General features: G+C 41.0%; 1 protein-coding gene across 4 annotated transcripts in view; it reads right to left on the minus strand.

Annotated features, from left to right (window-relative positions):
• EBF1 (EBF transcription factor 1) overlaps nucleotides 1-14,663 on the minus strand; it is a 490,083-nt gene that overhangs the window by 444,127 nt on the left and 31,293 nt on the right. For all 4 annotated transcript variants that reach the window (XM_073649881.1, XM_073649880.1, XM_073649877.1 and 1 more), the window contains exon 5: nucleotides 13,646-13,719. In XM_073649881.1, coding sequence (XP_073505982.1) covers nucleotides 13,646-13,719 — 74 coding nt within the window. The remainder of the gene's footprint in view (nucleotides 1-13,645; nucleotides 13,720-14,663) is intronic.

A 14,663-nucleotide genomic window follows, 5' to 3' on the forward strand; every position in this document is an offset into this window, starting at 1 on the left:
ACACAAACTGTCCGGTACGAACCCCGAACTTTTAAGTTCGGGTTTGCTCATCTCTACTCTCAGGGTCCAGCACTACGTCTCCAGGGCAGCCGGGTATCTCCTGTTGGTTGCAGTGGTGACATCACTTCGAGAGCCATGCAGTCAATCACTGAGCTCAGTAGCTCGCTAATGCCATGGCTCATGGATTGGCTGCAGCGCTGTCAATGTCAACACCTATATACAATCACCGGAGCTGCTCTGCACACACAGTGTTTGACACGGGAAGGGTCAGTAAAGTGTGGTTTGTTGTTTTTTTGTTTTAGATCAGATCATATTTATTGAGAGAAAGCAACAAATCATCATCATTACAGTTTCCATTTTCAACCGATACAGACATAAAGTGAATATAACACAGGTTACAATGCTTTAGCAATGAAGAACACTCATCATTTGGCCCTTAAAGGGGTCTGGAGAGAGAGTAAATTTTAGAAAGGGAGAGACCTAGGTCATCTATAAGGCAAGAGTATCATTCCATGAGTGCACAAAGATGCGGTAACATGCATACTTGCTAGGGAGGGAGAGGGGAAAGGCTCATAGGTTAGTGAATCCAGCCAATTTAGGCCCTATTCAAAAAATAGGCAATCATTGCCACTGTTGCCCGATCTCCGGTGCTTTGCTTTGTTACAACATACTGAGCTGGTAGGCAAAAGTTTTCCGAAAGGGGACAATCCCTTTAAGGGATCTTGCACACAACACAGCCCAATTGCGGCACACAAAGTTCCTACAGTTTTGTTCAACAGAACTATAGAAGATGTGCCAATGTATGATGCCTCCATTTGACACAGTAGTGTAGATGTGTTCTCCCCTTGAACCCATGTTTGCAGGCATCTGATTTCTTCCTATAATATAGCTATACGCAGGTAACAGTCATGCTCCTCTGTTTCGAACCCTTGAGCCTGTGTTTTATGGTTGGCTTCTCTGTCCGCTGAGCCACAGCAGACACACCTTTTCTCTGGGTGTTTAGGTTACGTTATTCTGGCTGCAGTCTGTTTAGCATAACGCAGGTGTTTTCATTTGTCTGCCCTATCACCTTTCGGGTGCGGCTTTATATTTGTTTTCCCTGCTTGCATTTCCTGCTGGTGATAGTTTCATGTGGATTTTCAGCCATTCTACTGTAGTTTAAAACCAGTCAGTGAAATTCCAGCTAGGGTTTATCTCTTTGCTGTTTCTGCTCTTTACTCTGCACGTATCTTCTTTTTCTTTTTAGGAAATAGGCGGCATATTATCTAACAGTATGTACTTTATACTTTATTTTGTATTTCTTAGTTTGTTTTACTCACTCTCTTTCTATTTCAGCACACTTCCCCATCTGTAGGTAATTTGCACTCTTCTCTGCCTTCCGGTTCTTTAGGAGGAACATGAAGCGTTCATTGGCCTTTCAGGCAACATAGGTCCGAGTCGCCATCTTCTAGTCTGTAGTTAGGGCAATCTCTGCTCACGCAGGAACCACTAGGAACTGTGGGGTCAGTATCTCTAGTATGTACAGGAAGCGGAAGTTTTCAGCTTTACCTATTTTCCTGAGTGAGTTGCTACACTAGCATAACAGTAGCAGTATGGGTATATAGACCTTCCAGGGCTTAGACCTCTGGCAGTGATTAATCTCTTGGAATCAAAACGATCGAGTGTTTAAATTCAACATGCCCTGACATCGTCTCTCAGGGGAGAGTCAGCAGACCCCCATACAGATTACATGGCTGTCCTCTCCCAGAGAATAAAACAGGTATGGCCGAATCTAATTTAACCTGTACAGGGGCCTTTAGATTGGGGAAGACCGAACGCAGAAGAGTTAGATTACAGAACGTCATAGTCCTGCCTGAAAAGATGACTTTTTAGAGCACTCTTAAAACTATGGATATCGGAAATCAACCAAATTGCTTGGGGCAGCATATTCCAAAGAACTGGTGCAGCACAAGAGAAGTCTTGGAGATGAGAATGGAAGTTTCAAATTATGGAGGAAGTTACATGATAGTAGAACATAGAATATGGGTAGAGAGTGGAAGATAAAGATGAGAAAGGAGATCACTGGATCCAGTCACCTGACTGCTGCAGCCAATCACAGGACTCAGTGAATAGTACATTATTGTATCCATTTCTGGCACAGACTAGCAGAGTAGCCTTTGGTGGATCCATGAGTGTTACAGCAGGTGAATATGCCTCAGTTGATTATTTTTTTAAAACATCCACATCAATCTCAGAATTTTCTTTACATGTCTGACCATGCTTTTTAATGCTAAGATGATTATTTTTTTCTTCTATGATGTCATATGTGGGGGGCAGACTGCTGAAAATAGGTCCATGCTAATCAAGCAGGCATTCTAAGCCTTTAAAATAAAATAAAAATTCTATAAAACTTTTATCAAGAGCACAATCCATCATCAATAATTACAATAAAATCTAAAATAGGAAATCGAGATTTATGGGGTTTGTTTAGTAGAAGACTCCTGCACATTTTCCATGTAGCATGGTAATTCAGCCCTCCACCACTGGGACAGACTGGAACAATTGCATATTTCATTAATCTTTACAGTGAAATAAAACTATACACGCAGTGTACTTTACCAGACGAGTCATTTAGGAAAGTCATTTGTCCCGGTGACTAGAACAGTGAAAAGGTTTTGACTTCTCATAAATAATGGTTTCAACCAGTCCAGATCCAGCCTCTGGCTTTGCAAAGACAGTCCTGCTTGAAAAATAAGACACCCCCTGCCAGCTGGACTAATGCCACTTTGTGCCCTGTGGAGTCATCTCTATAGCGGCCCTTGATCTCTCATACAATGTAACCAATTTCTACAAGGTTGAGCCATATGGGATGCATAGAGTTTGTGGACGGCCACATTCTTCTATGACAGAGAAGGAGATGGTTGTTCGGAAAATCAGGAAAATAGAACAGTGTGTAAGGAACTGAAAAATTAGAAAAAGGAGTTTGCATCTGGCATTGAGGAGAAATGGGATATTTGGAAAGTTCAGAGAAGGCATGTCTTAGACCTTATGCACTGCGCAATAGAAATATGTCCTTCCTACCTTTTCTCTTGGCTTGAGATAGCCTTAACTCTGGAAAAAGAAGATTTTGCAATACTACAATAGAAAGCAAATATTTTTTTTCAAAGCTGGTTATCTCATGTCTGCTAACTCTCCCAAAAAGTCTGGGAGCCGTCCAGAAAAAAGACGAGACCTCCAGTCTCGTAGGAGTTGGAAAGTCTCCTAGGCACCGCCAAAGCCCTCGAAAATCACCCGGAAGGAAGCCCCAGCAGATTCAGTGGGTATGGATGGAGCATGGACAAGGAACGTAGGAGGGAAGGAGATGGCTGAGAAAAGGGAGGATGTTTATACAGAACTTGCCCCAAAAAGACGCCAATCTGACACCACTAAACTCAAGAATCAAGATATCTCAAAGTAAGAGTTAAGGAAGTACACAATCTCCGTGATGTACGAAGCAATAATGTGGCACTCGTAGAAGTGTATGAGGCCTTTGAGTACCTTCGTTTGTCTCAGGTATTATCAGTGGCGTAACTTGAAGCTTGTGGTCCCCAATTCAAAATCTCCAACAAGGCCCCAACCATCACAGGTCATTAATGGAATTGGTCTTCTCATATGAATTAAAGGGATATTGGCTCCAGGCTCGGGTGGGAATGCAGCACCGGCTTCCACTATAGATATGCCCATGGGTATTATATACTGGTGTCTTCTTATGTGGCTGTAAAATCCTTCAGCCTCCACAGGTATCCCTGCTTTCTTTGAAGCCTATACAGCTACACCACTGCCATCAGCTCTGCAGCAATGGCCCGTGAAGAGCTCTATTAGCTGCTATCCAGGTTGCATGCACATGGCACAATGGAAACTTATATTTCCAGGTAGTTGTTTCAATTTGAAGGGGTTGTCCAATAAACAATATCATATATCACCCATGCACAAGATAAGTCACAAATGTAGGATCACTGGAACCCCCATCGATTACAAGAACAGGGGTCACAAAGTCGCCTGTATGAATGGAGTGGAAGTGAGCATGTGCGACCACCACTTCATCTACTATTTACAGAAGTGGTGGTCGCACATATTCACTACCACTCAATTTACCCAGGGGACCTTAGAAACTCCATGCATTATGGTTTCAATAGTTGGACCACCAGACCAGCGATGATACATTTTGAAGTATCCTCTGGATAAGTTATAGATATTCTTTATAGTACAACTACTTTTTTTATTGATGGCCTATTGTTAAGATTGGTGGGGATGCAACACCTGTCACCCATGCCAATCAACTATTATCAGTGCCAGAAGTTCTCAGATGATGCCAGAAGACAGCTGCTTCATCAAAACTCTACGTGGCCGAGGCTGGGTAGAGCAGATTCACCCCCTATTTATTTCTATAGGTGGTGGATCTGCAGTACCTATAGAAGTAGACTAGAAGTAGACTAGAAGTAGACTATAGTAGACTATAGAAGTGACAGAGCTGCTGTGTTCTGGCAGCATTCGAAAACTTTTGGCCGATGCCAGTAACAGCTAATCGCTGGAGGTGCCACCTCCACCGTTGGATAGGACATCAATAAAAAAGGAGTGGCAAACCCTTTTTATGTTAAATTTAAGGTACGATGCTAGATGTCTCTTGTTAGCATCTGTGTGGCAGCAGATCCGACAGAGTTTAGGTCTTCAACAGCTAATCGGCAGAGGTGCCACCTTCATCGATGGATAGGACATCAATAAAAAAGTAGATGCCAACCCTTTTTATGTTAAATTAAAGGTACGATACTAGATGTATCTTGTTAGCATCTGTGTGGCAGCAGATCCAACAGGATTTAGGCCTTCAACAGCTAATCGGCAGAGGAGCCACCTCCACCGATGCATAGGACGTCAATAAAAAAGTAGTGGCCAACCCTTTTCATGTTAAATTTAAGGTACGATACTAGATGTCTCTAGTTAGCATCTGTGTGTCAGCAGATCCAACAAGGTTTAGGCCTTCAACAGCTAATAGGCGGAGGTGCCACCTCCACCTTTGGATAGGACATCAATAAAAAAGGAGTGGCCAACCCTTTTTATGTTAAATTTAAGGTACGATACTAGATGTCTCTAGTTAACATCTGTGTGGCAGCAGATCCAACAAGGTTTAGGCCTTCAACAGCTAATCGGCGGAGGTGCCACCTCCACCTTTGGATAGGACATCAATAAAAAAGGAGTGGCCAATCCTTTTTATGTTAAATTAAAGGTAAGATACTAGATGTCTCCTGTTAGCACCTGTGTGGCAGCAGATCCAACAAGGTTTAGGCCTTCAACAGCTAATCGGCGGAGGTGCCACCAATAGGACATCAATAAAAAAGGAGTTGCCAACCCTTTTAATGTTAAATTAAAGGTACGATACTAGATGTCTCTTGTTAGCACCTGTGTGGCAGCAGATCCAACAGGGTTTAGTCCTTCTGAAAGGCATCTATGGACAGTTTTTTGGCAAAATTGTTGAACGCATGCATCAGAAAGCTAAATGACATACTGTCTGAGTGCTACAATAGAAGCCACTTGGCCGCCTTGCTATCCCTAAAACAGGTGCAACGATGATAAAGGCGACCACTCTTGAATCTACTTGACCCTTCGATCCTCTTTACCTGTTTCTAAAGCAACCAATCATCTCGCAGCCAAAATACCCACTCCACATCTGAATTCAAAGCGCTACCCATAGGAATGTTTTAGTAGCCCATAAATTTGCTCCCTTTGTCACATAAATGCAAAGCTTTATCGCGCTGTTTGTCTTGACAGAAAGCCCTGCAGAAAGTTGTTTAGGGATTAAATCTCTAAAACAAGCCATTTCCAAACAGAGGGCTTTCACTATTTCATGTCTGGTTACAGAGAATTTCATCTTAGGGGAAGCAGGCTGTCTCTCACACCGTATGGCAAATGGCCGTGCATAGCAATTAGCCTGGCTGATTAATGGTGAGCAGACTCTAATTTTATGCTCATAACCAAAGCTCCATTTGCACCTCTTGTGCAAAATCAGCACTTCCCCTCATCCTCTGATTTCGTACTAACGCGCTTTACCTTCTCTGGAGGCAGAAGACAAGATTTCTGACCCGTATCCAATTCTAATATATTGTAGCTGAAGAACGCTATCTTCAGTAACGACCAATTAAGAGGTAATGAGTCAATATGAGCACAGGTAGACCAAGAATATATGAGACCTGAATCCTCAAATCAGGGCTAAATTTAATATTTTCAAATTTGAGCACATTTTATGTTACACTTACAGATAGTTCTGTCTTTTTAATAAATTTTATTGACCTTGTTATTCATTTTTACTTTTTAGCACGTTTTAAGTTATTTATTACTGTCCTTTGCCAATGGACAGTAGATAAAAGCTGAGCAAATGTTTGGGCAGCCCAGATTAATGGGGATCCCAGTGATCTTTTTCGGCTGTATTCACACTTCCGATCAGACATCCAGTTTGTCTTCTCTGTTTTTAGTAACATGCAAATGGGATACTATGAAAAATGGATCTGTTGTAGAACTGACTTAAACGGAAGTATCATGGTTACTGTAATATGTCCGTTCTAAAAAGCAGAACTGATCCAATAATAATCATGGGCACCTCTCTGCTTTTGTTTGCGTAAGTTACAAAATGGATCCGTTTTTACATTATTCCATTGGAAAAGACAAGTGAAAGGTGTAAAAGGAAGTGTGAACACAGCCTTGGTGGATAGAGGAGAAGCAGCTCTACTAGTCACCTCTACTTCTAAAAGGAAAAACAATGAATGGTCCAATAAAACCTTCCATGATCAATTCATTAACCTGCCTGTTGCCCTCCTGAGATCCTATAAGCCATTGGTCTCCAATCTGGGATTCTTTAATATGTCCACCCCTGACCCTAGGACCAAGAAATAACTTTATGCCGCCCTCCAAAAAACAAGCTCAACAGAGATAGACTAGGAAGAGAAGAGGATAAATAAGAGTTCCAACTATTGAGGTTCCAAAGGTAGTAGCGGTACCCACGTCCTGGAGCCTAAAGGCAGTGTTTTAGTGTAGGAGCAGAATGGACAAAGTGGCAGTTTGTTAGGGACATAATCTTTTTAAAACAAAAGTACAACTCTCTTTCTTTTTTTTAAATGTTGGGTCCATTAAGAAGTGGCCTCAATGACCATGATCTGGGGCAGACTTCTGGCTGGGTGCCCATTATTTTTGAGATAGCGTCACTTTGAACTGTATCGGTGTCAATATGAAGATGATACAATTGGAACCGATGGTAGATAGAACATGCCGATGATCCTCCATCCTTAAGGCCTATGGCCCACAAAATCATAGAATCATAGAATGTTAGAGTTGGAAGGGACCTCCAGGGTCGTCGTGTCCAACCCCCTGCTCAATACAGGATTCACTAAACCATCTCAATCAGATGTCTGTCCAGCCTCTGAAGACTTCCATTGAAGGAGAACTCGCCACCTCTCGTGGCCGCCTGTTCCACTCATTGATCACCCTCACTGTCAAAAAGTTTTTTCTAATATCTAATCTGTATCTTCTCGCTTTCAGTTTCATTCCATTGCTTCTCGTGTTTCCATGTGTAAATGAGAATAAGGATGATCCCTCTACACTGTGACAGCCCTTCAGATATTTGTAGACAGCTATTAAGTCTCCTCTTTTTTGCAAGATAAACATTCCCAGATCCTTTAACCGTTCCTCGTAGGACATAGTTTGCAGTCTGCTCACCATCCTGGTAGCTCTTCTCTGAACTTGCTCCATCTTTTGGATGTCTTTTTTAAAATGTGGTGCCCAGAACTGGACACAGTATTCCAGATGAGGTCTGACCAAGGAGGAGTAGAGGGGAATAATTGCTTCACACGATCTAGACTCTATGTCAGGATCCTGGTAGAGGTGTCAGAATGACTTTGCTTTATTACGCCCTCTGTGCTACCTGCTCTGTGTGCAAGGTAAAAGGTACCTTGGTCACTTAGATTAGGTGAGTAGTAGCTTTACTTTTTTTGCTGGGGATCTCACAATGATGACATTAATACTTTTGGAAGGGGGCACTCGGAGGGCAGCATCAAACTTTAATTGGGAACTAAGAGGGCATTAAGACTTTTTAAAGGGGGCACTCAGGGGCCATTATTTCTTTAAGGGTGCACTCAGATGTCATTATTTGTTTTAAGGGTGCACTCAGATGGCATTATTTGTTTTTAGGGTGCACTCAGATGCCATTATTTGTTGAAAGGAAGGCTTTATGGATATTAATATTGGGGTAGGAGTCAAAATACTTGCCTTGCCCTGGGTATTGGCAGCCCAAGGTATGCCACTGCCTAAGGGGGGCCCTCTGCTCTATAACTATACACCAATATTGTAAATAGCACATGGTAGGTGAAGACCCAGTTATAGATTTTGCATTGGATCCAAGAAGCTTTAAGATATGTTTTTGGGACAGACCCTTTGTATGGCGATATGAAATAATTATGTGACACCATACTTATTTTCACCTGTAAATTGCATTTTTAACTTAATTTGCAGTAAAAATAGAAAATCTGAATATTGCTTAGATTTAATTTCTTTCTACGGCTGATTGGCATATTACAGCGCTGAAAAGGTTAAACAAATAACATCGGCGGCGCAGAAGTGGCAGCTTTGTTTAATGCCTGGCCGCCAAGCAAATAAACAGCATCTCTTACCAGTCTGTAGGCAGCGAGGAAAATGGTAATCTCCGGCATTAGCTGCCTGACATTTTAAATATGGCTTTTCTGTCTAAAGTATACTGTACAAATAGCATAATTTGCCTTCAACGGCTTCATGATTCCCCCGCTGTGAGCTGTGGATTTTTCTTTTCTGTTCTTTGTATTTATAAAGGGAAAATCCATACCGTCAGTAAAGTAACCCAACAAGATGGTAAACACTGCAAACCACACCAGGAGCAAAAAGCAAAGTATACATTAGAGCGGGGGCGGAGAGGAGTGTGAGCAGAAGTGGGCGCTAAGTGCCTGTCAATCAAAACTGTTATTGTCCATCTATTACATGCAGAAGTGTGAATCTCCGATCACTGCATACAGTATATCTGGGGGAATCCTGCCTGGCGGTATACAGAAAACCAAACTCATCTATACAAGTGTAAGGAATTCTCGAGACAGCTGAAATGATGGGAACGGTATAGTAAAGAAAGGAAAATAGACAGACAGATGCTTAGATAGATAGATAGACAGATAGATGATAGATAGATAGATGGATAGATAAAGAATAGATAGATAATAGATAGATGATAGATAGATACAGAGATAGATAATAGATAATAGATAGAGATAGATACAGTTATATGAAAAAGTTTGGGCACCCCTATTAATCTTAAGCTTAATGTTTTCTTAAAATTGGTGTTTTTCGCAACAGTTATTTCAGTTTGATATATGTAATAACTGTTGGACACAGTAATGTTTCTGCCTTGAAATGAGGTTTATTGTACTAACAGAAAATGTGCAATCTGCATTCAAACAAAATTTGACAGATGCATAAGTATGGGCACCCTTACCATTTTCTTGTTTTAAATACTCCTACCTACTTTTTACTGACTTACTAAAGCACTTTTTTTGGTTTTGTAACCTCATTGAGCTTTGAACTTCATAGCCAGGTGTATGCAATCATGAGAAAAGCTACTTAAAGTGGCCACTTTGTTCTCCTGTTTGAATCTCCTCTGAAGAGTGGCATCATGGGCTCCTCAAAACAACTGTCAAATGATCTGAAAACAAAGATTATTCAACATAGTTGTTCAGGGGAAGGATACAAAAAGCTGTCTCAGAGATTTAACCTGTCAGTTTCCACTGTGAGGAACATAGTAAGGAAATGGAAGAACACAGGGTCAGTTCTTGTTAAGGCCAGAAGTGGCAGGCCAAGAAAAACATCAGAAAGGCGGAGAAGAAGAATGGTGAGATCAGTCAAGGACAATCCTCAGACCACCTCCAGAGAGCTGCAGCATCAACTTGCTGCAGATGGTGTCACTGTGCATCGGTCAACTATACAACGCACTTTGCACAAGGAGAAGCTGTATGGGAGAGTGATGCGAAAGAAGCCGTTTCTGCAAGCACGCCACAAACAGAGTCGGCTGAGGTATGCAAAAGCACATTTGGAGAAGCCAATTTCCTTTTGGAAGAAGGTCCTGTGGACTGATGAAACCAAGATTGAGTTGTTTGGTCATACAAAAAGGCGTTATGCATGGCGGCAAAAAAACACAGCATTCCAAGAAAAACACTTGATACCCACAGTAAAATTTGGTGGAGGTTCCATCATGCTTTGGGGCTGTGTGGCCAATGCCGACACCGGGAATCTTGTTAAAGTTGAGGGACGCATGGATTCCACTCAGTATCAGCAGGTAATGTTCAAGAATCAGTGATCAAGTTGAAGTTACGCAGGGGATGGATCTTTCAGCAAGACAATGATCCAAAACACCGCTCCAAATCTACTCAGGCATTCATGCAGAGGAACAATTACAATGTTCTGGAATGGCCATCCCAGTCCCCAGACCTGAATATCATTGAACATCTGTGGGATCATTTGAAGAGGGCTGTCCATGCTCGGCGACCATCAAACTTAACTGAACTGGAATTGTTTTGTAAAGAGGAATGGTCAAAAATACCTTCATCCAGGATCCAGGAACTCATTTAAAGCTACAGGAAGCGACTAGAGGCTGTTATTTTTGCAAAAGGAGGATCTACTAAATATTAATGTCACTTTTCTGGTGAGGTGCCCATACTTATGCACCTGTCAAATTTTGTTTGAATGCAGATTGCACATTTTCTGTTAGTACAATAAACCTCATTTCAAGGCAGAAACATTACTGTGTCCAACAGTTATTACATATATCAAACTGAAATAGCTGTTGCAAAAACCCCAATTTTTATAAAACATTAAGCTTAAGATTAATAGGGGTGCCCAAACTTTTTCATATAACTGTAGATAATAGATAGATGATAGATAATAGATAGATAGATAGATAATAGATAGATAATAAATAGATAGATAGATAAATAGATAGATAGATAGATAGATAGATAGATAGATAGATAGATACAAATCGTAATTTTCATGGAATAGATAGAGATATACTCTGCTCAAAAAAATAAAGGGAACACTTAAACAACAGAATATAACTCCAAGTAAATCAAACTTCTGTGAAATCAAACTGTCCACTTAGGAAGCAACACTGATTGACAATCAATTTCACATGCTGTTGTGCACATGGAATAGACAATAGATGGAAATTATTGGCAATTATCAAGACACCTTCAATAAAGGAGTGGTTCTGCAGGTGGGGACCACAGACCACATCTCAGTGCCATTGCTTTCTGGCTGATGTTTTGGTCACTTTAGAATGTTGGTTGTGCTTTCACACTCGTGGTAGCATGAGACGGACTCTACAACCCACAGAAGTTGCTCAGGTAGTGCAGCTCATCCAGGATGGCACATCAATGCGAGCTGTGGCAAGAAGGTTTGCTGTGTCTGTCAGCGTAGTGTCCAGAGGCTGGAGGCGCTACCAGGAAACAGGCCAGTACACCAGGAGATGTGGAGGGGGCCGTAGGAGGGCAACAACCCAGCAGCAGGACCACTACTTCCGCCTTTGTGCTAGGAGGAACAGGAGGAGCACTGCCAGAGCCCTGCAAAATGACCTCCAGCTGGCCACAAATGTGCATGTGTCTGCACAGACGGTTAGAAACCGACTCCCTGAGGGTGGTATGAGGGCCCGACGTCCACAGATGGAGGTTGTACTCACAGCCCAACACCGTGCAGGACGCTTGGCATTTGCCACAGAACACAAGGATTGGCAAAGTCGCCACTGGCGCCCTGTGCTCTTCACAGATGAAAGCAGGTTCAAACTGAGCACATGTGACAGACGTGACAGAGTCTGAAGACGCCGTGGAGAGCGATCTGCTGCCTGCAACATCCTTCAGCATGACAGGTTTGGCAGTGGGTCAGTAATGGTGTGGGGTGGCATTTCTTTGGAGGGCCCCACAGCCCTCCATGTGCTCGCCAGAGGAAGCCTGACTGCCATTAGGTACCGAGATGAGATCCTCAGAACGCTTGTGAGACCATATGCTGGTGCGGTTGGCCCTGGGTTCCTCCTAATGCAGGACAATGCCAGACCTCATGTGGCTGGAGTGTGTCAGCAGTTCCTGCAAGATGAAGGCATTGAAGCTATGGACTGGCCCGCCCGTTCCCCAGACCTGAATCCGATTGAGCACATCTGGGACATCATGTCTCGCTCCATCCACCAACGTTACGTTGCACCACAGACTGTCCAGGAGTTGGCGGATGCTTTAGTCCAGGTCTGGGAGGATATCCCACAAGAGACCATCCGTAACCTCATCAGGATCATGCCCAGGCGTTGTAGGGAGGTCATACAGGCACGTGGAGGCCACACACAATACTGAGCCTCATTTTGACTTGTTTTAACCCTAGAATGCATGACTATAAAAATCTACACTTTCACATACCTGGGGCCTTTTAGGCCCGTGTGCAAATAACATGGAATAACTCAAACAAAAATGACAAACAACTATATACCTGAGGAATACCTAGAGTTTCAAAATTCTAGCTAAAGTAATCTTGCAGAAAATAGAAAACAATTAACAGGGCGGGCCTGCGAGGCCCCAGGTATGCGTTCTAGGGTTAAGGACATTACATCAAAGTTGGATCAGCCTGTAGTGTGTTTTTCCACTATAATTTTGGGGATGACTCCAAATCCAGGCCTCCATTGGTTAATAAATTTGATTTCCATTGATGATTTTTGTGTGATTTTGTTGTCAGCACATTCAACTTTGTACAGAACAAAGTATTCAATGAGAATATTTCATTCATTCAGATCTAGGATGTGTTATTTGAGTGCTCCCTTTATTTTTTTGAGCAGTGTATATGTGTGTGTATAAATAGATAGATATATAGAGAGATAGATAATAGATAGATGATAGATAATAGATAGATGATAGATAGATGATAGATAATAGATGAGAGATAATAGATAGATGATAGATAGATAATAGATAGATAGATAATAGATAGATAATAGATGATAGATAGATAATAGATAGATAATAGATGATAGATAGATAGATAATAGATAGATTGTTCCATACATAGATAATTAAAAAAAACACTATCTAAAACTCTGATTTGATGTAGACTGAGTAATGATGGTATTTTTCTGTATAAATGCATAATTAGCACCAATTTACATTCACAGAAAAAAAATTGGAAAGTATTTTTGAAACTAATTGTGAAAGCAGGCTCAATATGACGTAAAGGCCAAGTGTCAACAGATCCAAACAAAGTAAAAAATAAAATTACGTTGTTAAAAATTGTATTACAATGTAATTTAAAAATATGTACATTTTTAAAAAATAAAAACTAATGCTCTTTTTCCCTCTCTTTCTGTATACAGTATATCTACATATATATATATAGGTGGGATTGGCATTATGAAGAGCTTTTGAACTGTGAAGGGCCCATATATTGTTTTTGCACAGAGGCCCTCTTCTGTCTGTGTCGGCACCTGTGTGTATATATATATATATATATATACATATTCCTAAATACATTTACATGAGTATGGGCATCATGTTACAACAGCTGTCAGTCTGGGGCAGCTTGCACAGGTTGATGTTGTTGTTACCTGCACATGATCTCATGTGTGAGCAGAACGCGGCACATTTCAGGGTTTTTATCTTGTCCTTCATAGATGATAGCCTGCACGGAGAGATAATGTAGGAAAATAGGTGAAATTCAAGGGATAGGATATATTTTTGCACTTTAGATTTACCCATAGAAATGCAAAAGTATAATAATAATAATAATAATATACACTCAATTTCTGAAAACATTTCCAGGAGGAATAACAGAGGACTGGCACAAAGAGGAGCTGTAATTATTATTTTATGGAGAATGCAAGAATTGACTTGAGTGACATCTCATATTTAGGGTCACCAACACAATAAATGAAACCATCATTGTTGCCCACATTGTGCGCGCCTTGCATTTCTTATAGCGCCCATTAAAAAATAATAAAATCTGTAATTGGTTGCTATGGGCAACAAAGACAGTGATAAATGATCTTTGTAAACTCTTTATTGTACACATTTTAATAAAGTTTTTAAAAAAAACAAAAACAATGTCCAATCAGAATACACCTCTCATTTCTCTGAGGCAGGCTATAAAATGAAAGCAAGACTATGATTGGTTGCTATGGGCAACTCCATCAAAGAGCTTTGGCTCCATTTTTTCCTCTATAAAAAATGGTTCCCTTGTACAAGTCGATGCCTTAATAACTTTCTTATTGTTATAAAAACCAGTCTGTGAAGTGAAATTGTGAGCAGTTACAGGAAACACTTGTGCGTTACAATACAAATTCCTCCTCGGCCTTTTTTTTTTTTCACCACAATGCAATAACAAGCCGTCTAATATACACGCCGCACAATAAAAAATATATTTTTGTAACTTTGTTGGGGTTTTCAAAAGAAACAGTTATTGTTACAATAAAAAAAAAATAATAAAAAAAACGGGTTTAATGGCGGGATCCAGAAATAGAAATGCCTGAAGTTTAACCTCTCGCATTGTTATCAGTGACTGGTAGGAAAAAAAAAATGAACAATTGTGGTTATATATCAAAGCGTATAACAAACACAGTAAAGTCA

Source organism: Phyllobates terribilis, unplaced genomic scaffold, assembly GCF_046119375.1.
Source record: "Phyllobates terribilis strain yellow unplaced genomic scaffold, ASM4611937v1 Scaffold_10__3_contigs__length_209671492, whole genome shotgun sequence".
Classification (NCBI taxonomy): Eukaryota; Metazoa; Chordata; class Amphibia; order Anura; family Dendrobatidae; genus Phyllobates; species Phyllobates terribilis.